We start from the raw sequence: 24,967 nt of genomic DNA, 5'->3' as shown, positions 1-24,967 counted from the left end.
ATTTTGGTCGAGAGATGATATTTCATTGTCATATGTTTCTTTATATCTTTGCTGAAATTCATTTTTATAGTATTTCTTACTGCAATTCTTACAGTCTCCGTTTTTGTTTTTAATAACATCTTTGGGTTGGCTAATATTATTATCAGACCTAATATGATTTACATATGAGTACCATGAGTATATACCTTGATCATGAAGTGATTTGGAAAGGGAGTAACACTCTTTAAGTAAATCAGATGAGTTTTCACTCAAAAGTTGGTCTTAATATAAAAATGACGGCAATGAAAAAAAGGGAAATCTTCCTAATTCAGATCTTGAGGCAATATTACTAGCACACTTCTTAACTCCTAGTGTAAATTTACAAAACTTATTGTGAATTTTTTCAGGAGGACTCTTATCTATAAAACTTAGTTTATCCAAAGGAGAATTGTTTTTTCTGGCTCTAACAATTGCATTATAGTATGATTTGTACACATCCATATACCAAATTTCACAATTATATATAAGAATTGGACGAACCAAAGAATCAAATAAATGAACAGATAAATTTGTAGGCAATTCGTTCAGACCCCTTGTATAGCTTTTGATAGAGTACATAACTTTTAGCCATTTTTTCAGCAGGAACAATAAGTTTCCATTTTGTGAGAGCAAGTTGCCAAAGAACCTAAATTCATTTACTGATTCTAAAACAAATCTAATGAAGCTTTATTTAGATTCGGGTGATTTATAACTTAATTGACATATAATATAGACGTGTCTACTGTTCAAGACTATATACCACTATATGTTTATATCTAAACACATCAAACGAATGGATTACAACTGGTATATTACTGACTTGGTACACAAATGCTCTTCTGTAGATTTCTTGGGTTCTTTTAAAATAAAACATTATTGATGTTCTTCGATTCTGATATCGTTGTACAATTCTTTATTCTGATTAAGTCACATATATATCATAAACTGGAAACAAATATAAAATTGAATAGTCCAAAAATTTCAAAAATAATGTTTAACTGTAATATTCCTGATCGAATGGTGAAGACAGGTTGTTGATGTTAAGAACCAATCTTTAAACTAAGTGTTTGGTTTCAGCTTTCATATGTCTTCCACCATTTATTGTAATAAAAAAATGAATTTCGAAACTTACAGGTGTAGGTCGATCCCGGCCTGCCTCTACATCGACAACAACACCCGACTTGTCTCTACATTGACTACAATGACATACATAGGTATTGTCAACGGTTAGTCCCCCATCATGCACAAATCAAGTACCAACTGTCATAGAAGTAATTATTTTTTCTGTTGAGATTTTGAATGAAAAGAACAGTTAGCATGCAGACCATGTTACATTACGGGAAAATCAAACTACTTCTTTTAATAACAAATGGCGGAGGACCCGGGTTCAGGACAGTGTTTAAGTACATGTAGTCAGACATACAAGTTTTATAATAAGTTCTGTAATTAAGCTTTATTCTAAATTCATTGACACATTTATGTTTTCAAGAATGGAACTTTCAAAAAGACATGAAAAAACATTTTGTCTATAAATTGATAGGTGTATAAGATAAAGTTGGGGACTATAGTCCAACTTGACGGCCTATGTATCACTTGTTTCCGGTTTTGGTGCACCATTTACCATGTGATATACAAAGAAACAACGCCGTTCTGAAGTATATGGATTACAGAGAGCGATGCCACAGGTTTCACATTTATAACGTGTAAAAATCCTAAGGCCAGTCCGGGTACGGGATTTCGTTACTCTGCAATGTTTGCATGTTTTCTGTTTTCCAAATCCCAAGGGAACAAGTCTGTGTTCGGGTGGAATGAGGATATCTTGGTAACTTCCAGCGTCAGATAACTTCGTGCTTGATAAGATATGAGGAAAGATGGATGAATCTGCAAAATAAGGGGATTTTAGTATGAGCTACTTAAACATGGTTGAAAATTCAAGAATTCAAAACAAAACTTAACTACAGAGTTTACTGATTCACACGTTAACGAATAATCTATTAACGTAGTGGATGGTTTCATGTCAACCTAGATCGTATATCTGTACAACATTGACCTCCAAAAGCTTTTTCTTATTTCTAATTAATCAATGAAAATAGTTATATGAACTATATATTTACACACTAAAATCTAGATTATGGAAATGTCCAATCTACGCGAACACCTCTACGTAAAAACCTAACTAAAAAGCTCAGTCGTCCAGATCGAGTCAACTGAACTCATTAACAGGAAGACTATATATGAGGATCTCGATGGTCCTTCATTTCTATATTTTCTTTTTTTTTAAAACCATTTTGCTCTTCACATTTTGCCTGCTATTCTATGTTCTTTATATTAAGGCACCCCAATATTCTCTATTCAGTATTTTTTTGTTGCCTATTTTTCACTATTCTTTATAATTGTTGTTTTGTATTCTGCACATTTTGACTATTATTAGTTTCTATTCTGTAAACCCAATCCACATTCTCAAATATGCAAGTAAGCAACATAGGTGTAAAATTCCATAAAATATGGGCCTTGACTGAAAAGTCTCATTCAATAGTGAGTAAACGGAGGTCCAAGTAGCTAAACTGTAGCCAATAGGTGTCAATTAAACTTGACACAGTGCAGACGTACGTACTTTAAGATCTTCATATAATGTCACATCAAATCTGTTTTATTTCCATCACATGACATATAGTCTGTTCAGTTCATAATTTCAGTGATTTTCAAGAAAAATTCTGGTTTTATCATTGGCTGGTAGTATTAAGTTGTATATTGAATATTAGAACTAGACGATAAAAATTCAAATTACAAAATTCACCTTCTGGATTTCACTTTTTTTTCTCGATCATGTGACACGCTTAGTGAACAAACCTGTTGAAAAATGTGGTATGATTGCCAATGAGATAACTGTCCACAAGAGACCAAAATGACACAGAAATTAAAACTTGGTCACCGTATGGCCTTTAACAATGAGCAAAGCCCATACCGCATAGTCAGCTATAAAAGGCCCCGAAATGACAATGTAAAACAATTCAAACGAGAAAACTAACGGCCTAATTTATATAAAAAAAAGAAAAAAATGAACGAAAAACAAATATGTAACACATAAACAAACGACAACCACTGAATAACAGGCTCCTGACTCGGGACAGGCACATACATACATATAGCCTACTAAAGTGCGAAATGATAAAGCAAACCCAAAATACTAGATTAATACAGATTAGTAACAATATCAACATACGAAACACCATCATGCTACTGATAATAAACCAAATACTCACAAAATTCTCGTCAATCTTTTAAATAGTCAAATCGCAACTGACCTACGCACATGCTTACTGTTTGCCATCTTCATAACTAGTTATAGTGATGACTTAAAGTCTTTAACAGTCTAGTTAAATCATATGCAATGACAGATTTTAAAACCCTGTCACATCAAGCACTCATCACTGCTTTCAAGCGATTGACAAAATATGAAGTCAATAATACCCGAGACAAATGCGATAAAAAAATCTTCAGTTTATTAACATATTGAAAATTTAAAATATTGGCAACTAGGTAAAAGGTATTTGACATTAAAGAAAGGTAGTAACACATTAAAACTCATCACTAACAAGCTGCTGACCAAGTATTTAGTCACCTAATAGGCTATTCAGTAGTACCTGAGTCAGGAATGTGTGTACAAAAATTGTTTGACAGACGGACGGACAACGTGAATGCAATACAACCACAATTTCAAGAGTTCGGGTATGGCATTTTTTTCAATGGACCATAAGCCTGGTCAAATTCACTTCAATAGATATTTTGGTTATAAGACAAAGTCTTAATTTCTCTATATGATTTATTTTCACATGCATTTTTACATGGTTATACAATTTGTTTATAAAAAAAAATAAGTAAATTTTGTTCACAATTTCACGTAAAAAAAAACTTAAAACGGAAAATATTATTTTGCATTTAGAATGGTCTATCTTTTGATTATCTGCATCTCCACAATGAATCTCAAGCAAGTATAACAACAGCTAAATACCATCAAATCCCATCCAACCAATAATAGACTAAAATGTCCGTTATTTATTTACACAAGCATGCAAACCCACAACCAAACTTGTAACTAGCTAAAAAGATGAATAACTAGAATTTGACTAGATTTGTCCACGGTAAAATTTGCGAATGAAATATCATTCATTGCCTTCGTCATCTAACTTTCCTCCTTGAGTTTTAATAAGTGTATCATGGTAGGCTTTGAAGCACATCCTTTCAGACGTTTCAAGTTTACATAACGGAACCTCACAGGTTCCGCACTTGTGTCGGGTAAAAATAGGCAACCCTGACCTAGTCTTGTTGTTATAGAAACGACAATACATGCATTTCTTTTGTTTATGTCCTTCATTTGACACGCACGGGTGTCCAGGAACTTCAAATGATTTATTTGTGAGGACCATTCCTCGGTACATATCTTTGTAGTAGTCGGTATAGTATGATACTTGCATCTGACCGAGGTCTTCAGTCCGAGGAGATATCTTAATGTGAGTTCCTGAAAGGGAAAAAGAGAGACAAAGAATTAAAGACAGAAACTAACCAAACACTATTTGAATAAATCACACATCAACAGCATGCACCTCACATAAAAGGAGAAAAGTATTAGTATCTGTGAGAACAAGACAGAGCATACAACGTGTATATTTGATTAGAACACACATGAACACTTTACAGCTGAATAATCAATGTGGCCACCATAAGAAATAATAGGCCACTCATTTGTATTTTAAGAGATAATTCAAATATTCTGTTTTGAATTCGAATCAGATAACCCGTCATTTCTTACCATGCAAGAAAATGAAATTCAAATATTGCTACAGAAGATATGCAGAGAATCATGATAAACTTTCATTTCACGTCTTCAACCTACTAAGAACAAAACACAGAAAGGCCAATTTTCAGTCAGATAAATGATTCTCTACACTGTTCCCCATCTTTTACTTTGTTTTTTTTTTATACAAATTATCATATTTAAATCTCCAAACCGTAGTCATACATAAAATTAGGAAACAATTAACACTGAAATACCATTATTTTTAATTCATTAAACGGTGTAAGCTTTGAACAATGGATTCGTTTCAGCTTATTTTCAGAAAGGCAATGTCAATGTTTTAAAGTCCCACAACGTTCAGGAACCGGTATAACCTAGCAATTCCTCATGGTATTGCTTAAAACAATCCCTTTCTGACGTATCGTCCCTACACAAAGACACATCACAACTCTCACATCGAAATCTAGATGCGACCTGCCATCCTGACTTAGTCTTTCTGCGATATTTCTGACATTGCTTGCATTTACGCTGTTTGTGTCCCTCATTCGGAACAATTCTATGACCCGGAATGCCAGAATCCATTGACCTATTGACGTTCCAATATGCAAAGCTAGAGAGGTCAAATCCTGAAAGGGAAATAAAATCGAGTTACTCATCATCATATTAAGGCATGCCAGAACTGTTTGGATAATTTGTGCTCAACTTTAGAATTCATTCTGAAACCAAACGTCCAGATTTCCATTCATTATAAGCAGATCTGATAAAAATATGAGTCATCATATGACCGGTTTCTAGTCCCAACTTTGCATTACAAACAATCTGATTATAGGATTGATTGGTATTTGGTGTTTAATGCCACTTTCATCACTATTGGCCATTTCTTGGCGGTCAGTGTTTATTTATGGGAGAAGCAAGAGTGTCTAGGGAGGACCATGCACCGATCTTCGACAGTAAAACTGACAGTCCAAGTCAATCAAGATTAAAATCAAACGCACCTGCCATGTGAAAGTTAACACAATAGATGAACTTCTTGGCCCACTCGACAACCGGTGCCCCCATTAAGATACGGAATTTCGTGCGGAAAAATGAAGACAAACAAAGAACATTATTCCACATATTATCAACATATTCAAAGAATCACTGATCAAAATGTAACTAACTTTTTTAAGGAAAGATTATCTATATGTACCCGTTTCTAAAATAATTGATAAATGTGATCGCTTGAAAACAAATGTATATCAATTATTATACTGGAATCGGCATACATTAAACTTGGGTTTTGTGGCTACCATATGCTATTTATAAAACGATTCAAAAGATTCAAAATCAAACTGTAACCGTAGATGTCATACGCAAACGGCAAAATCCGAAGTTTGTCATCGACTAGTCCCACATCAGTCATCTTAGCAAGAAATTTAACTTTGGGGCTAATAAAACTTTTCAACTATATTCGGCTTGCCCTGGTAGGAAAAAGACACACATGACTATTATTATTTTACTACCAACAAAATTATCAAAGCTACAATATTTCATACATTGTGTTTTGAAATAATCAGAAATAAACATCCAACTTTAACACAACTAAGATTGTCTTTCTAGTGGTGTCTCATAAACAGTAAAAAGATTTTGTACAGATTTGTATATTGTTGAAACAGTGCTCTGTACACACCACTGCCAAGTAAAGTCGAAATATTCGTCGCGTAAGCTTTAAAACACAACGGTAAACGTGTCACCATTTTCATTAGAGTTAGCTTTTGAAACGCAACTGAACATTTTGTCATAATTTTGAACATAAAAATCCAGTTCTAAACACAGACAATCAAGATTAAATAAATAAAACCTAAATGCGAAGACAGAATTTCTGCAGAGTGCTATGCACATCCAGCGGGGAAACTTGATTTGAGAAATGTTTCTTTCTGAACTATTCTTCGTGATGTTGTTTCAAGTGCCCCGTAATATCGTTAAAATCAGGGAAGTGTTACTGTCTGAACAGTTCCTCGTGATATTGTTTAAAACAGTCTCTTTCACGACACAAAGCTACGTTACATATATCACATCGAAACCTCGAATTGACCCGACATCCCGATTTTGTACGTATCTGATTTTTCTTGCACTGCTTGCACTTTAGTTGCCTGCGACCTTCGTTCGGAATCATCCTATGACAAAGTACCGTACCTGAAAGGTAAAGATAAAAGGATAAAAGACGGAGACCTAAAATTCAATTCTATTTCTACATTAGTCAAAGGCAGCAGTGCAAAACCCAAGTAACCAAATAATATCTCAAAAGACTCAAGACTTGATACAAACCATCACTAAAATACTACATTATAACCTCAAACTTTAATTTAGATGGAGCTGCGCCATTTTATTTAAAACCTCCATTACATATAAGTTTGGATATTTCGATACTTTTATTGACATACTATGATGAAATCGTATTTAACGTCCAGTAGCAATAGTACGTGTATATTCGGAAGAGAACATGTTAATATGATATGAATATGGACCCTGTTTCGTACTATCGCCTCGCCAAGTCAATATTTTAGGTTGTCACTGTGATCTCAGAGTAACCGTCCACAGAAAAACATTACACCCTACCTAGACACATTTTACTGACTTCCAGCTAAAGTGTCTTACGCTCACTCCTGAATGCCAAGTGCATAGATGAGATGCAGAAAATAACTATTTTCAATTGATTACTATTTTCAATTCTTTCATTTGACACGACCAGAAGTCAAACCAACGACCTTCGGCACTCGATCGCGCTATTAAGGGAGATTACTATCAATACTAATTGGCACAATACCCAAACTGTATGAAAAACACCTCAAAGGTTTTACCAAATGTAAATTTTAAACTCCAAGTGCAATCAACAGAATCTATATCGCTTTATAATAAAACAAATAATTTTGTGTGTCTATAGTACACGGGTGCCATATCCGCACTATCGTTTTCTATGTTCAGTAGACCGTGAAAATGGGGTAAAATCTCTAATTTGGCATTATAATTAGAAAGATCATATCATAGGAAACATGTGTACTAAGTTTTAAGTTGATTCAACTTTAACCTGAAGAAGACAGACGGACGGGCAAACAAACTTCATAAATTGGGCATTAAAATAAAACGCATTCGTTCTCAATAATCAAACTTTTTGCTACTATTGTGACATCTAAATTCTAAATTTGTAAGACCAAATATTAAAGGTTTATTGAATACATTAATTCTAGAACGGACCTTAAATATTAAATCGTACTTTTGAAGGAAAATGAAAATGAAGCACTCGTAGAGTAATTCTTTTGTGTATTTAATTATACAAAAAATAAAATCAAACTATTGTACAAATCATAACAAATCATCCCACGTGTCAATCAAGATATATATTTTAGCTGGTTATCTAAAACCGGTATGTCTACAGATATGGCAATCCGTCGTTGTATAAAATGAATTAACACGGCACAAACAATTAATTTCATCATGCACCTATCCTATTTCCACAAGAGACAACTTTAATATTTGTCTGGAAACACAAACTGTTCATGGAACAATTTGAAACACTGTCGCTGTGTACGTGTGGTTTCTTGACATAAAGGCACGTTACACACTGAACACCTTACACGTGTCCAGATCGTGTTTCCGGTGGACGTTCTTCTCCCTATCGCTGAACAGTAGCGGCATGGTTTTTGTTTATACCCATCCGTAGTGACTAAATGGTGGCCTTGAGGAGATAATGGTGACCTTGGCTTATGACCCGGAAGAGGATAACGTTCCCTGTTGACGCATGGTGATTTCACTGAAAGGAAAATGATGGAAAAATAAACAAAATTGTTCATAGGCTTAATGAAGACAAACTGATTTTAAGTTACAAAACAATTCCCACTGTGCAAAAGCATAATATACTTATACATATTTGCCATCACCTATGTATAGCACTTTTATAATTTCTGTAACTCAAGATACAAAACCATCACCCGTTTAGATCACAATTAAGGTCAAAATTGGCCAATTCATCCACTTCCAAACTTTCTACAGATAATTGATCCCCAAAACAAAGTAAATCTAAGATAGTATTCATAGTTCAATCCATGAAAATATTCACACAGAGTAAACTTATGTTCAATCATGTCAATAAAAAATTTCACTGTCGTATATGTGCTTTTTAATTACAAAAATGCTACATTTATATCGAAATCAGTACAACTAAAGCGTTACCCTCTTACGACGTAAGCCGTTATTACATTTTTGTCACTTTTTATTAAAAATATGTTTTTCGTGAAATAGCTGGAAGCATTGTCTATAAGGCCGTGTTTTCCCGCGACATAAGGGAACGTTACACACTGAACACTTCATTTGAGTCAGAACGACCCAGCCAGATACAGTTCTAGTCCCCTCCATTTTACAATATTGACACATTTTCTGCTTGAAATTATCATTCAAAACCAGAGTATGCTTTTCAGCGTCAGTTCCGCGTGTCCCACTTGGCGACAAAAAGGATCCTCCTTTCATGGCACTTTTGGGGACTGTCGTTTGGCCTGAAAGGTAAAGAATCGTGTTTGCAAATATTATTCTACGTGTATATACTATGTATGTATGTATATATATATATATAGCTACAAAGAAAAAAAAACGAAAAACATTCATCAATATCGATTAGCAAATAATATACTTTAAATATCAACGCATATTCGGAAACTTTAAAGGAAATAACAATATGAAACACCAACTTTAACATACCAAAGTTCCAAGAACCAAAAAATACATCAGTGACGCCTGTATAATTTATTATGACTGAATCCCATGATGATAGTCTTGTCATATGCAAACCGATAATTTACTGCGAGTATTCAAACCATGAAAATGGAGTCAATGTAAGTTGATCCCAGTTAATCTTAAAATAACACTTATCAATCGTAGTAACTGGGCAACATACTTAAGAAACTGAAACATTTCTGGTGACCGATTAAACATGGAAAACAGCTATTCTCATACTGAAAATGCATGAAATATTTGCCACTGGACGTTTAACAATTACTGCTAATTAAGCTATTATCCAAGTTGTTTTCATACTGAACATGCATGAAATATTTGCAACTGGACGTTTAACAATTACTGCTAATTAAGATATTATCTTATATTTAGTTTTTCACGAATATATACACAATATTTTTTAGTATCGTATGGATAGGAGCAAGGACACATTCACTTAGAGAAAATGGGTTTTAATAATAAGAAATATTTACTTAAAAAATTAAACAAACAAAAAAGAAAAAGAAAAAACGGGTCTATGCCCCCAAGCGCCTGTGATCTAACTCAAAAGTTTTTCCTCGATTAAGAAATGATAATTATGAATATTTTTTAGGTTGTTTTTGAATTGATCTATTATCAAATTATAGTAGTCGAAACACTAGTATTCACATGTCAAAACAAGTTTAGTAACGACAAATGATTTCTTTAGGTTTCAAAACTGCTTCAAGCGTCTACACTTTACATCTATGAACCACTAAGATTCAGACTGATTCAATGTGCGATTTCAATGTCTGTTAAACTCAATGGCTACATATATTCATTTTTAGGAAAGTTTCACAATCAAATAGTTCGCATGCTCATTACTAAAGATGATTCATATATATGATAGGAAAAAGTCAGTTGTACAGCTTCTTATAACATCAATGTATATACGCAAAGTTACTTGTCTTTAGATATATCGTCCTTGAATACAATTTTATCATGAAAAAGTTTAAAGCATTCCCTATATGGACGTGTAATTCCGCGACACAATGACACGTTGCAAATGGAGCATTTAGTACCAGTCAAAACTGTATACCCAGAATGCGTTTTTTGGCCCATCAACCTGCAGTAATAGCAGATTTTTTGTTTATACTGGTCGTTAGGGACTAAGTCATGGCCTCCAACACCTCTGATATAAATATGTTGTGTCGACACAGAATTTGTTTGTTGAATGTTTGCTCTTCCTGAAATGAAAATAAATAACCAACATTGAATGAGAACTATTTCTCCTTTTATCGGAATATTTCACAAATACAAACAAGAAATAGATACCGATAAAGTAGTAATTTATCATTTAAGAGACTTCAAACTGCAAAACGGTATTCCAAGAGAAGCGTAATTCTATGAAATAATTCTACACATGACTGTGTCTTTTCACACAGAAATTGAGAATCCCTGTTTTCATTGTTAAGTATTTTAGTAGTTTGTCCTTAATTGACAATCCCTGTTTTCATTGTTAAGTATTTTAGTAGTTTGTCCTTAATTGAGAATCCCTGTTTTCATTGTTAAGTATTTTAGTAGTTTGTCCTTAATAACAGTAGTGTGTCCCATCCTTTTTTCCAAAACCCTCGCATAATATATACCACAAACAAATCCACAGTACAAAACTTAGATATAACAACATCTATAATAAGTCTCTTTAGCTACATACAAAGATAATGCGACAACCCAACAAACGCCTCTCATTATACGATATACGCCTTTATTACAAAATAAACAGAAAGTTAACTGAAAGAACAACCAAAATATCGGTCATTGAAATGTACATGAAATAATTATAAAGAAATTATCTTTGAAATGTACACAGAGTTTTAACAATTTTCTCCTAGTGGACATCCTCGTTTCCATTCTCAATTATATTGTACCTCTCACTCAGTCTCCAGATTGTACATTCGAATAAAATATCAAAATATGATTGCTCGTTGTCAAATTTTGTCAACTTTTTAACATTTTAAAGTACTGAATATATTTTTTTTGTTTTTATATACATTGCCAACATATATATACAAGGACAGACAATTTCCTATCATTTTGAAATATTCTCATCGGATGTTGTATATTGTTTGAGAATATACTCTTCGTGAAACAACCTAAAACAACTCCTTTCTGTCTTGCCATCATGACATAATGGGACATTACAAGTTTCACATTTAGATCGAGTAAGTATTTTCCATCCAGAGGGTGATTTCATTTCGTTAGCCCGACAGTATCTACATAGTTTTTGCTTCTTGCCATCCGTAGGAACAATGTTATGCCCAGGAATGCCACTGTTCCAGAACCTATAATTTGGCTGACCTTTATTCGTCATCGTACGAGCAACACCTGCAAACAGAAAGGGGCAAAACAAATTGGTTAACCTTTTTACAAATTCCATTTTCAGTTTTCAATTTAAGACAAATATAAGCAACGTTCACTGTTGTGAATAAATTTCAACTGCATCCAGTTAGCAGCAAAACAAAATAGTCGACCTTTTTTCAAACTCAATTTTCATTTTAATTTAAGACAAATATGAGCAACGTTGACTGTTGTGAATAAAATTCAACTGCAACCAGAAAGCGGCAAAACAAATTGGTTAACCTTTTTTTTTCAAATTCCATTTTCATTTTAATTTAAGACATATATTAGCAGCGTTCACTGTTGTGAATAAAATTCCATTCATGAAGAAAATCAAAACATGTTATCCCTACTCGTGTATCATACGCATGCGTCGCTTAAAACATGTTTAGGAAACCTTTCCTCCATGCAAACTACGAAAGAGCACAAATACGGTTCAAACCTGAACTTTGAAATATAAAACTACGTAAAATAATCTACGAATTTATTAAAACAAATGCTACTATTTACAAATAAAAGTACGCTAAAAATTGAACTAACACTCAATTCTCAACACATACAATGGTTTTCAATGACGGATTGCAAAGCTAAGCTGGTCACTATACTCTCTCTAAAAGAATCTACATCGGCTGAAGCATGAAGCTTTAGTATATTTTTCTAATACACTCAAGACAGTTAAACAAAATCAAAAACGAGGTCTACAAATCAAATGGGTAGTCAAAGTCGTGGTAGATTTTGACTGTTTTCGCAGTCCTTGTGTCCTGCCATAAAGAAGTCGAAAGCAGGAATAACAAACTCCAGATGGTATTTACTGAAACAATTCCTTCCGGTTCTAATACCAGGACAAAGCGGAACAAGACAAGCTTGACACTGATAAGCAGTCTCAGCTATTCCTCCTGCCGCTGTTCTAAGTTTACGTTTTTGACAGTATCTGCACCTTTTACGGCGATTTGTTTCCATTGGCACAAGTTTGTGTCCATCCATGGCCTCGTGTTCTTGTAAAATCTGGTTCATTTCTGACATGCCGATTGATTGGCTGATATCTGAAACACTGTCTGACTTGTTATCCCAGGCAAATGTTCCTGCAAGGAGAGAAGTGACTGGTTAAACCATTATATGCTCTAGACAAGAGAGGGGCGTGTTATCACGAAAAAGCACACTAATATCAAAAATGTCTTGTAAATATCACCACTCACTTTCAAAATGCAATACGCACATACACAACAAAAAACATGTAGACGTGTGAAATAAAGATTTCATTTAAGCAACCATTCGTGATACAAATTAAAACAATCTCTATTTTTAGTACACAGAGGAACATCACAGAGGTGGCACTTGTTTCTTGTTCTAGCCATATGACCAAGTCTTGTTTTTATTTTCCGTTCTGAACAGTATTTACAGGGTCTGAGTTTGCCATCAAAAGTATTCACAACAACATGACCTTGGGTCTCTAACTGTCGTAATTTTGCACGATGCCATTCGAACTGATGAGAATGAGAAAAAGACGGATAAACATGTGCCGCCATTTGTTGAAGCTTCGGCATATCTGAAAGGAGAAAGAAACAATCTGTAATTTTATTATTCCGGACCTCTACAAGAACAGTACCATGCATACATCCAAGCAAATTAGCAACTATTAGAGCGAGACAAAACATTCCGAAGTCTTTACATCAGACGGATAGAACAGTCAAGTATCGAGCCAGTGATGGTATGCAATGAAACAATCTCGGTGTTTTGTGCACAATGGTACATCGCAAGTCGAACACTTGTATCGACTGCGTATTTTATGACCTCCTTTTGAAATATTTTTGCTAACTGAACAAACAGCACATGATCTTAATTTCTTATCAACATTATCAACTGCACAATGCCCCAACATTTGTAAGTTTCTCATGTACATATGTCGTTTTGCTCTAATGTCACCAGAGACTTGACGAGAGGAACCATCGGAATGAATTGGAAAGGGTCGGCGGAAATTTTGATGGCCTGTGTCTTGCAATGACTTGTTAGTTTCTGATATAAATTCACCAGGGAGAAAATCTGAAAGGAAAAAGAAAACAATTCTTACTGCATGCAAGGAACAAGCATAGCTTATATCTAGAATGAAGATTGGGATTAATACCCGGAAAAGAATCCACGAGAAAAGAGAAGTGACAATTCGAGAAAGCTATGCAAACACATTTAAAAAGCACTCACGAAATTCACAATTTGATATCAATGAAAAGCAATTAGCATTGATGAAGGAAATATCAAAACACAAGAACAAAGTGGAAAACATCAATGTAAATTAACACGAGGAGTCTGTTGTTCTTCACGTTTAGCTTTGTTTCCCCTTCAGTACAGCTATAAGATTATACAGTAACATTTATAATTTTTATTTTACATAAATACAAAGCGCTTCACAAATAAACAAATAGGCAAACAAAACGAAAAATGATTGCAGTAAATAATTATGACATGACAGCAACTAACTCAATAATGAGCGGATTTCGATTTGTTACCTTATTCAACCAGTGAAATACACAAATGTACAATAGTTCTGATGTTAGACGTGTCAGACGTCTTTCCTCTACATACAAACTATGAAAAAACAAGAAAAATCCAGCAATCGATTACAAGATAGAGAGATGAATAACAAGAAAAAATGTAAATCTCTGATAATGAGAACTGTCTCAAACAAATTATCAACACTTCACAAAATAGGCATCTATAGATGGAACATACAGTAAAACCTGTATAAACCGGCCGGCTACGGGACTATGAAAAAGGGCCGGTTTGGACAGTGAGCCGGTTTATTCAGGTTTCAGTTTTGACCGGAAGTTGATGACTTGTGACGTCCGACATTTTGCATGTAAAAGTTCTCTCTGATTGTAAATTATATCTGATAAATTAAAATAATTTCACTTCGTTTTTCCTTGTTTGCATTTGCATCCTAATGCTCGCGTTGTTTGGAAATTAATTAGACAAACCGGTTTAGACAGGTAATAATTAATGTAATTAAGAGTATTGGACTTCATAATTAGACCGGAATTCGGAATACACAGGGTCCGGTTTACAAATGGTATTTTAACAAAGACTTTGAATGGAAAAATAAGGGACTTTCATTTTCGGCCGGAATGGACAGAAATCCGGTTTATTCAGGGTCCGGTTTAATCAGGTTTGACTGTATATAAATAACGAAAATTGTTTTCGTATTCATTGTCAAACAATATCCACGTACAACCTTTTCCAAATCAATAAAGAATTTCGACATGATTAAAACATTTACTGTTAATTAACTAAACAGTGCTTCAGTTAGACTGAATCGTTTATACCAGAAGACGTTTGTTCAAGAAGGGTTCTATGATATTCAACAAAACAATCTCTATATCCAATGCAAAGAGGTGCTGCGCATGTCCCACATTGCTGACGCACGCGTACTCGTTCTCCTTTCGGTGATCTGATATCATGTTTAAGGCATTGTACACATATTTTCTTCCTTTTACTGAAAGTGTCAACAATGGGATGACCTATAGAAGCTAATTTCTGTTGTTGGTATTTTTTCCAAACTCTTTGCTGATAGTCGGTTGTGACGTCAAAAACTACAGGTGCATCTCCTGAAAGATAAAACAATTTCGTCGTCATTTCCACCATTTTGGTATCAATCTAAATATAATGTGCAGTCAAAATCCTTAAACAAAGAATCCAAAAGGTGAAACAAACAGAAGGGACCCTTTATCCTTCTTCATTTGAAGAACTCTACTTCTATAGTAAGTTTCAAAATAAAATAGTATCCTACGTCATATTTTAGTTCTCATTTTTCAGAATACGTTTTAACAACAACTGCATTATGTTTCATACACAGATATGCATAACGAGAGATAACCACAATAAGACAGCAAATCAACAATTACAAATAACCAACAAGACATCTAGAAGTCAACAAATGTTATTCCACATTTGAATGAAGTTGGTACAATATCACGCTCTAATTCACTACAGGAATAAATGAAAACAATGTCAATGTACACTATCAAAGGTCTGTCATCAACACAAAATGACCTAAACATTATCATGAAAAATGAAAAATATATACAACAAAGGTCGTATCATTTCTAGAAAATCCTTCCCAATATAAGTAAGAAGAGTTAATATGATTGCCAATGAGACAATTATATTTTTCATCTATTCACACTAAGGCATCACTATTGTCGGCTAGTACGGCCATCGAATTATGTTTTCTTATGCCAATTTTTTTATTGGATTGTTTTATTGTTTTTCATCATCTTTTAGGTTTTTGCTTCTCTTTTATCCCTTTTTTGTTTTACTTTTACATGTTAGTCGGTAGGGTATCTTGAGAATACCGTTTACCATGGAGATCCTTAAAAAAACGAATCATTAAAGGTTGAAATATTGAAGCTCTATTTGAACTCGCTTATATATACATCAACACTGTTTCTCCCAATAATAAAACATATATTCAGTCAACAAACAATAAAACTGGGTATAATATTTATTCAACAAACACATTTACAATGATAAATAAGACAACACCATGAATGAAGTTTATTACTTCGTCAACAATTCTGGGTGATTACTATAAAAGCAAACATATATATATACACTTATGATATCAGCAATGATTCGTGATATATAGAAAAACAATTTCTTTTTCCAATGCATAATGCCACATCACATTTTGAACATTGGTGCCGAATTCTAACTTTCAGTCCGTATTTTGATCTTATGTTCCTACTGGAGCATAAAACACAAGGTCTTAGTCTGTCATTAAATGTGCCGACAATCCTGTGCCCTAGACTTGAAAGCCTGCCAATATTTTCAGCTCTTACACCCCTGTATAAACGTCCACTCTCGTCATCATACATATACATGGAAGAGTCTGAAAATATAGATAATATGACTCACAGTCAGGTCTCTTATGACTTAAAAAAAGTATGAAAAATGAATCTAGACTAGAAGTAATACAATACATATCCTCTGTCCCATGCAATGTTTTATGACTACAATATATACGAAAACTCGCAAATAATCAACTGAGTAAAGACTGGTGATGTAAAGTGAAGCATTCACGGTAACCAATACATAAAGCTACACCACACTTAGCACACTGGTGACGTATTCGGATGCTGTGACCTCTGTGTGACCTGACGTTACGCGATGCACATACAACACATGGTTTCAATCGTTTTTCGTCCGTATCAACAACTCTATGTCCCTGTAATGACAACTGACGTATAGTTTCATGTTTCCTAGTTCTATAATCAAAGTCTGTGTGGAACTGGGTTACCAAATCTGAAATATAAAAACATCAACCATGACAAATTTCTTCCATCAAGCAGGTCCCTCTTAGTGGACGAATTCATATCACTCGTAAAATATTGAAGGTCATCAAGCGAAATGCAACCTTGAATCCCTTATTAAACTGTCAAAACTCCAATAAAGTATTTAAAGTTATTTTCCACTTTTTTGCTGACTAAACATCCTTTTATGAAACTGATAAAAACAATCTCTGTGTCTTAGACAAAGAGGAATGTCACATCCTAGACATCGGTGACGGACACGAACTTTCTGTCCGGAACTAGACCGAACGTCATGAATCGTACACAATCTGCATGGCCGACATTTCCTTCCTTCTGTGTCACCTGGTACGTGGCCAAGGATATTCCATGCATCTATTTCAGCCATTCTGTCATTATGATTTGTAAGAATTCCTCCAAGATCTGAAAGGTAAAATGAACATTTTACCAAAGCTTGGAGCCAGGAAGACGACAGATTACGAATGCCAGTTTTTTAAATGTAGAATGACCATGAAAAATAACGAAAATTTAAAATCCACAAACCATTTAAAAAATAAATATTATAGTTATAGTCTAATACGTTAACTTAACTTATAAAATCGTTTCAAAAATAATAGTACAATATTCCCTCTCATGTCGCCTTTTTATATAAACAGTCAGAAATATTAAAATTCAAAACAATAAAACAAACATGGAAACTGATGCAATATAAATGTATCAAGTGCGCATGAAATCAGTCAACGGGTATGCTCCAGATAAACGTTTGAGATGATTTCTGAAGAGCGTTAAAACCAGTTTAAGCACATAAAGAGCAACACAAATCGTCGAGGTGTGACGCTAATGAGATAAGTATCTACAGAGTTTAGATGGAATGGGTGTAATCAATTATAAGCTACCGTACAGCCTTTAACAATGAGAAAACCACACATAGTATAGTCCGACATGAAAAAAAGTGAAACAATTCAAACGAGAAAACTAATGGTCTCATGTATAACGTACACAAACGATTGACGTAAAACAAATATAACAGACATGAACCGACGACAACCACTGAACTCGAGGCTCCAGACTTGGGAAATGCACATAAAGAATGTGACAGGGTTTAGTGTTCAGTACAGACTTTTCTGCTAGAAAGGATATCATTATTTGAACTAAAAATCCAAGGATAGCGTGTACGGACCTTTGTCAATTGCTAGTTGAAAACAGTTTGTATATCTCGAATTATTTTGGTATTTTTGGCACCGTCTACTAATAACAGCAAAACTAAACTACAACCTCGGAAGTAAACATCCAGTTTTACTTGAAATCACCTCAACTTTTTAAATTATTTCTCCAATATTTAGCGAAGTATCAAGTCATGGCAATTTGATTATCTACCCTTTACCGTATAACGACATCAGGGAGTGTTGTACAAATATGCAGTCGTCGTCTTATCAGCACATGGGCAGTGTGATTCATATGCCCCCCCCCCCCCCCTCTTCTCCCTTAAATTTGTTATCCTGCTCCATAGATATGACCTGGTTAGTTATTTCACACAAATTTGAAAACTAAACAATTATATCAAGGATTACATCTGATGGTCGGGATTTTTCATTCATTAACAATGCTGTTCGATAGAAACTGATCCAATAGTTTCCGTGAGACGAGAAGACACTATTCGAAGAGTTAACAGTCTTAAGATATTAGACTCCGATTCAAGGCATATTGAATTCAACATTCCACATGCATTTAAATCCAACAACTTAAAACACAATACATACATCACTCTTGATATTTTTTAATCATATATTTTATTAAATGCAAGATTCCAATTACAAATTACAAATATTCCATACCACCACTTTTCATATACTACACTATTTGTATCTATCTACACGTTACATTCACACATGATTATATAAACAAAACTTGCAGTTGTCACCAATACAAAGACAACTATTCCTTACGAGTCGTTTTACATACGAGGTGGTGTTGGGGAAAAATCAGTCATTTAAATAGTTTTTAAGCGGGTATTTAAAAAAAAACCTATATTTTTGCTTCCCAGTCCTTTAGTTTTCTGTCAGAAAGTTCGTTTCACATAAAAAGTATTAAAACAATTCAAATAAAAGGTAGTCTGCCATTTGCCACCACCTAAAGTTTCCTTTTTGAAAAAAACTGCATTATTTTCTGCATCCAAATTATGCCCTAGTCTTTCTAGTATAACCGAGGAAGAGCCGTTTGTCTGAACTTATTGTACACACTCGCAGATATTTTCCCAAAGTCTTACTCAAGTCCAAAGCATCACAGCTTCAGGTTTTTATCTTGAAGGTTCAAACAATCGATTACACAGAAAATTTATCAATAATTCAAAGGTTTTGTACGAAATTTACTTAATAGGTTTTGAAAGCAATTCAAACAGCAATTTCAACACAACATTAACATGAGACATGGTGGATTCCAACTGACATCACTAAGTTGTTAACAGAATTTAAAAAAAAAAAAACAGTTCACCTGACAAAGATGTTTATGTGAATATTGCTGCGGATTCTTTGAAATCTTGTCACAATTACGAAGTTAGCTTAAATTCTCAAAATATCGCTTTGCCTGTATTTAATGTGTTCATACATTATATATGCATTTTCCAAATCAGACCGATGAAAAAAAATTGTTGTGGGTTCTTTGAAATATATTGTCACAATTACAGATTTAAGCTCAAGTTTGCACTATATCACTATGCCCGTATTTAATGTATTCATATTTTATGAATTTTCCAAAACAGAGCGATGAAACAAATTGAAACAGTCCCTGTTTTTAGTACACAGAGGCACATCACAGAGGGAACATTTACATCTGGTGTATGTTTTGCGTCCAGACTTCGAACGGACTGAATTAATGGAACAGTATACACAAGGCGTGACCTTTTTACCATCCGTGTGAGTAATATAATGGCCTAAAGATTTCAATTTCTCCCAAGAAGCATTAGAATAGGCGTGAGGACGATGTCCAAACACGTTGCTGTATCTCTGGAATAAAGGTTCTGAAAGAAGAAAAAGAAGTACTTCAGTATTGCGTTCACCAAAAGTTGATCCTTATGGAAAGATAAAACTCACAGCTGTACATGAACTTATGGCCATTTCTTTATGAAAGGAAATATCACTTTTCAAGTAAATAATGTTTTTTCTGCTAAGTTCAAACTTCGAGATTCACTACATGTGCTATATTTGGGTAAAACACGCCTGCAACCCTACATTGCCTGGCTCTCTTCAGATACAAGACACATGCAACATTTCATATAAATCTTAAGGTTTAGTTCTCAACAAGATTTATATCAGCTTTATTGGTTATAGCGCTTGTTTGGTAAGAAAACTATATATTCAACGAGTAATTACTAAAAGCTCTAAGCGACAATAGCAGAATATAACCCAAGACTCAAGGTATTTACAAAGACGTTTACAGAGACAAAAATCCAACACTGTTCTTTAAAGACACGTGCATTTTTACACAAAATTACAAACTTTTTTTTAAGCAGAGGACAAATATCAATCTATAAACGTGAAGTATAAATTATAAGAGTGTGTCGATTAAAATCAACAGATAATGTTTACATTGAAGCACATAACTTTTCTATAATAATCCTTTACAAATTGACATACAGTATTTAAACAGGTTAATACATATGTGCACGCTGCTGTCCCGAATAAAGTTTTGAAGCCACCGCCTGGTCCAGCAAATGAGAATGGTACAGACCAAAACAAGATCTATTTTTAGTACAAAGCGGAACATCACATTTGGAGCATTTATGCCTAGAGAACGCTCGATGTCCTAATTTAGTCTTGATTTTCATAGATTTACAATAAACACATTGTTTTGGTTTTTTGTCAGGAGTGTGAATGATAGTGTGGCCGGAATTTTCTAAAGTCCGCATAACCCTGCTGTAGTAGATTGAATTATGTGAAACATCGGCGTCTGAAACGGAAAAAAATAAAACATTTGAAGAAATTCGTTTATTTTCCACTACAAAAGATTTAAATACATATATACAAATTTACAATCACGAAGTTTAAAAATTATATTCCGATTCTCCAACTTGCATCACTTTAATGTGAAATAATCATAAAGGGTATACATGTTAAAGCTTCCGAGAGACGACTATAACAACTTCAAAGGGAATTCAGAATCATGTCACACAATTTACAGTATTATCTTATAACTAATAAAGGTGTCAATGATGAAAAATGAACATAACATACAATGAAGTCAAACTATAACAAAAACAACTGAGCTGGAAAATAAGAGAACCAATATAACAACGATAATGCAGGGAAACTGCAATTGTAATCCTGTATATTTTGTTTTTGAAAGGAGCTGAGATCGCAAGAAGACGATATTGTGTATATGTAGAAAAACATCGATTTTAATCTCCTTAGCCTTTTTCAAACATAAATCTTGATCGTAAATCTCAAGTAACCAAAAAGATATATGAAACTTAAACCTATTCTTGCATTCAAGAAATACACATATATAACATCCCCTATTAACTATTTTGATCTGAGCGATTTGATCTGAGCGTCACTGATGAGTCTTATGTAGAGGAAACACGCGTCTGGCGTATTAAATTATAATCCTGGTACCTTTGATAACTATATACACGTACATTACATGTAGTTCAGAACATTCACATAAAATGTCTATCCAAACAATACTTTATATTGAACAGGACAAACAAAACTTTCAAACTGGCTGACAACCAACGTTTCTGAACATTAAATTTAAATCCCAATTGTTCACATAAAGTTGAATGAAAGGACCTCCTACACTATAAGATGTATATATCAACGACCAGGGTCAAGCTGAAAAGCAGGAGCTAACTCTTCTCCCATAAAGTTTATATGAAACAATGCAAAACAATTTCGATTTTTTGTACAGAGTGGAATATCACATTTGGAACACTTGTGTCTGGATAATGCTGGATGCCCAGATTTTGTTCGGATTTTCATGGATTTGCAGTAGATACAAGGCCTTGTTTTACTTTCTGGGGTGTTGGCTATTCGATGACCAAAGTGTTCTAATCTCTGCAACACATTTGCATTTATCTGGTAAAACTTTAAGGATTCTGAAAGGAAAAATAAACAGATGGTCAAGTGCTGATTTACGTAACTGAAAATTAACAATACTGGTCATTCGTGAATTTCGATGTACAAGTGTGTAAATTTATAATATTTACACGAACCCTCTTTGAAACCAACTTTTATGGTCGTAAATAATTAATCTAGTAATTCATACGGAATAAACATGTGCAATCCTTTACAGTAAGCCCAACAACACAGCCATGTCCAAGAAGACACCACAAAACCTATATTTCACTTTACATTCATTTTTTCAGAACAAGATTGGACCTCTCCAGTAGTTTTTTATGATGTAAATAGAAACATGGTCTATTTTTTGTACACAAGGCAATATTGCATAAAGAACATCGATGTCTTGTATAAACTTTCCAACCAGCCTTAGATTTGATATTGTTTGTGAGGCAATAAACACAAGCCTTCGCTTTCCCTTCTGGATTATTCATTAGCATGTGACCCATTCCAGATAAAGCCCGAGTACTTGAGAAAACGAGAACATCCTGTTGGCTACCTCCCACGTTGTAAGCCTCTGAAAGGAAAAAAGAACAAAACTGAACTGAATATATTCTTTAATAGTAGTTCCAAACCAAATATAATAATTAACACACATCTTTGTATTTACTAACGTAGCATAAATAAACTCGACAAGAAACAAATGTATGCAGAATTAACAGCACTATTATCAAAACGAGACCCATAGTTATCAAAACGAGACCCATAATTGACCAACTGTTTATTTTATTTGTTCTCAACGTTAATCAGTATAAAACACTTTCACTCGGTTTATCCAACGAGACAATAATAAGGATATTGAGATACTAAGTATGACTTAAATGGGTAAGGATTTCAAATAAATTTTCGCAGTGACAAAGATCATAAAGGCGAACTGTATGATATAAATATGTCAAGCCAATTTCTACTAGTTACAACAAAACATGATTCACATTGAAGTATACTATCTATCAAGCTGAGCACAAAATGAGCGTCCGACTACTAGCCAGTAATCGAACATATACTTGGTGTTATCTCCAGTACGATGTCAATGGGTAACTTAGATGAGATATAAATCACGACAGAAACATTTTATTACAACTTTATAGAAATGAAAATAATTCGTATAGAACAGAACCTCATACATAACACTATGTTGTATGTGCATGTTCAGACAGATGACGTGATTCAAGATCGTAGAGAAGAGTTGTATGGTACAACAGGAAGCAATCTCTATGCTTAGTACACAATGGAACATCACATCCGGCACATTTATACCGAGTATACACGCGCCATCCGGATTTTGTTTTTATTTTACACATTGTACAAAAAGCACATGGTCTAAGTTTTCTTTCAAAGGTAGGTACAACCAGGTGGCCTAAGGATTGTAACTTCTGGAATGATTTTGGTTTGGAGTCCTTGAACGTGAAAGGGTCATTACCTAATGTGGTCTCTAACATGCGAGGATCTGAAAAGGTAAAACAGATCCTAGTTATTAATTCATCACATAACCAGTAAAACATCAGACACAAAATAACAACGTGTAAAACAAACAATAAGTATTCCTTATTCTCCATGGAAGAAAACAACTATAGAGTGTATTTTGTGCCTTCCTCGTAATCATTTTGATAACTTCAAGTTGGGGCATAACAGACTAGTTTGATTACCGAATTTGAAGGATTATTTCATGTCAGTTTGCTACCAATAAGGTTATGGTAATGATAATAACAATCTCTTGAACCTCGACAAAGAGGTACTTCACATGTCTTACACATGTAATATGACTTGACAGTCCATCCCCTTCGAGTCTTCACCTTGTTAATTTGACAATAAACGCACGCTTTCAGTTTATTTCCTTCAGTATGAATAAGAATATGTTCAGCTTCTTCATTCACTTTCTGCGAACCATGGCCAAAAGGCGGCGCTGGTTCTGAAAGAAATAAAGTATATTTGAAACATGAAGAGGCAAGATAACCTTGAGGGATTTACAAATGTCGATCGTAGGTTGTCATTTGAATAATACTGAGGTTATTTTCTGTTACAAGTCCACGCTTTAATAACAATCAACATCAAATACGATTTTTTTCTTCAAATTCATCTTAGTTTACACTAAATAACTTTAAAAAAAAAAAAAAAAAAACAATGTAAAAATCTGTCAATGTCAAAATGACTTCTTCCTATAGAGAAAATGACAAGTTTACTGAGAATCGGGAGACGATAAACTGATACAGTATGTATATTCTGGAGTCTCGTGGGATCCCGTGTCAACAGATGATATACTGTCCGATTGTACAGTTGCCGTAGTAAGGGGTTCTGACTTGATCCAGGACCCACTCAGCCTCCTACGACCGGTCCCTGTATTAAAATCATTCCATCCACGTTCTTCAATGTGCTTATGGAAGTCACCAAAGCAATTCCTCATAGTTTTACATAAAGCTACACCACAAGCTTGACATTGAAAGTAGGATGTTACAGCATGTCCGCTATAGGTTCTGGCATTTTTAAAATGACAATAAACACATTTTCTCAGTCTCTTTTCTTCTGTATAAACAAGCTGGTGTAGGATTACGGGACGACTGGTTACTTTTCTATTCTTGGAACTGCCTGAAAGAAACAAGTATGGCTCTGATTGGCTTTTTTGGATT

At 34.1% G+C, this 24,967-nt stretch overlaps 1 protein-coding gene across 37 annotated transcripts in view; it reads right to left on the bottom strand.

Annotated features, from left to right (window-relative positions):
- LOC139482641 (B-cell lymphoma 6 protein-like) overlaps window positions 1-24,967 on the bottom strand; it is a 109,342-nt gene that overhangs the window by 63,123 nt on the left and 21,252 nt on the right. Inside the window, exons 5-6 of one of the 37 annotated variants that reach the window (XR_011654893.1) lie at window positions 11,135-11,920; window positions 10,224-11,091 (exon numbers count right to left, since the gene is read on the bottom strand). The exons of 12 other annotated variants lie outside the window; for them this stretch is intronic. Coding sequence is in view for 20 of the 25 variants with exons in the window: in XM_071266592.1 (XP_071122693.1) it covers window positions 24,520-24,926 (407 nt within the window). In the remaining 5 variants the exon portion in view is untranslated. Of the gene's footprint in view, window positions 1-1,456; window positions 6,989-8,096; window positions 11,092-11,134; window positions 11,921-12,399; window positions 14,665-15,110; window positions 17,653-19,577; window positions 20,246-20,861; window positions 21,175-21,197; window positions 23,791-23,901; window positions 24,253-24,353; window positions 24,927-24,967 lie in introns of those variants that run through there. 24 more of the 37 variants (XR_011654894.1, XR_011654892.1, XR_011654896.1 and 21 more) reach the window with 24 other exon arrangements.

Source organism: Mytilus edulis, chromosome 7, assembly GCF_963676685.1.
Source record: "Mytilus edulis chromosome 7, xbMytEdul2.2, whole genome shotgun sequence".
In the NCBI taxonomy this organism is placed as follows: Eukaryota; Metazoa; Mollusca; class Bivalvia; order Mytilida; family Mytilidae; genus Mytilus; species Mytilus edulis.
This window is presented reverse-complemented; position numbering and strand designations above follow the sequence as displayed.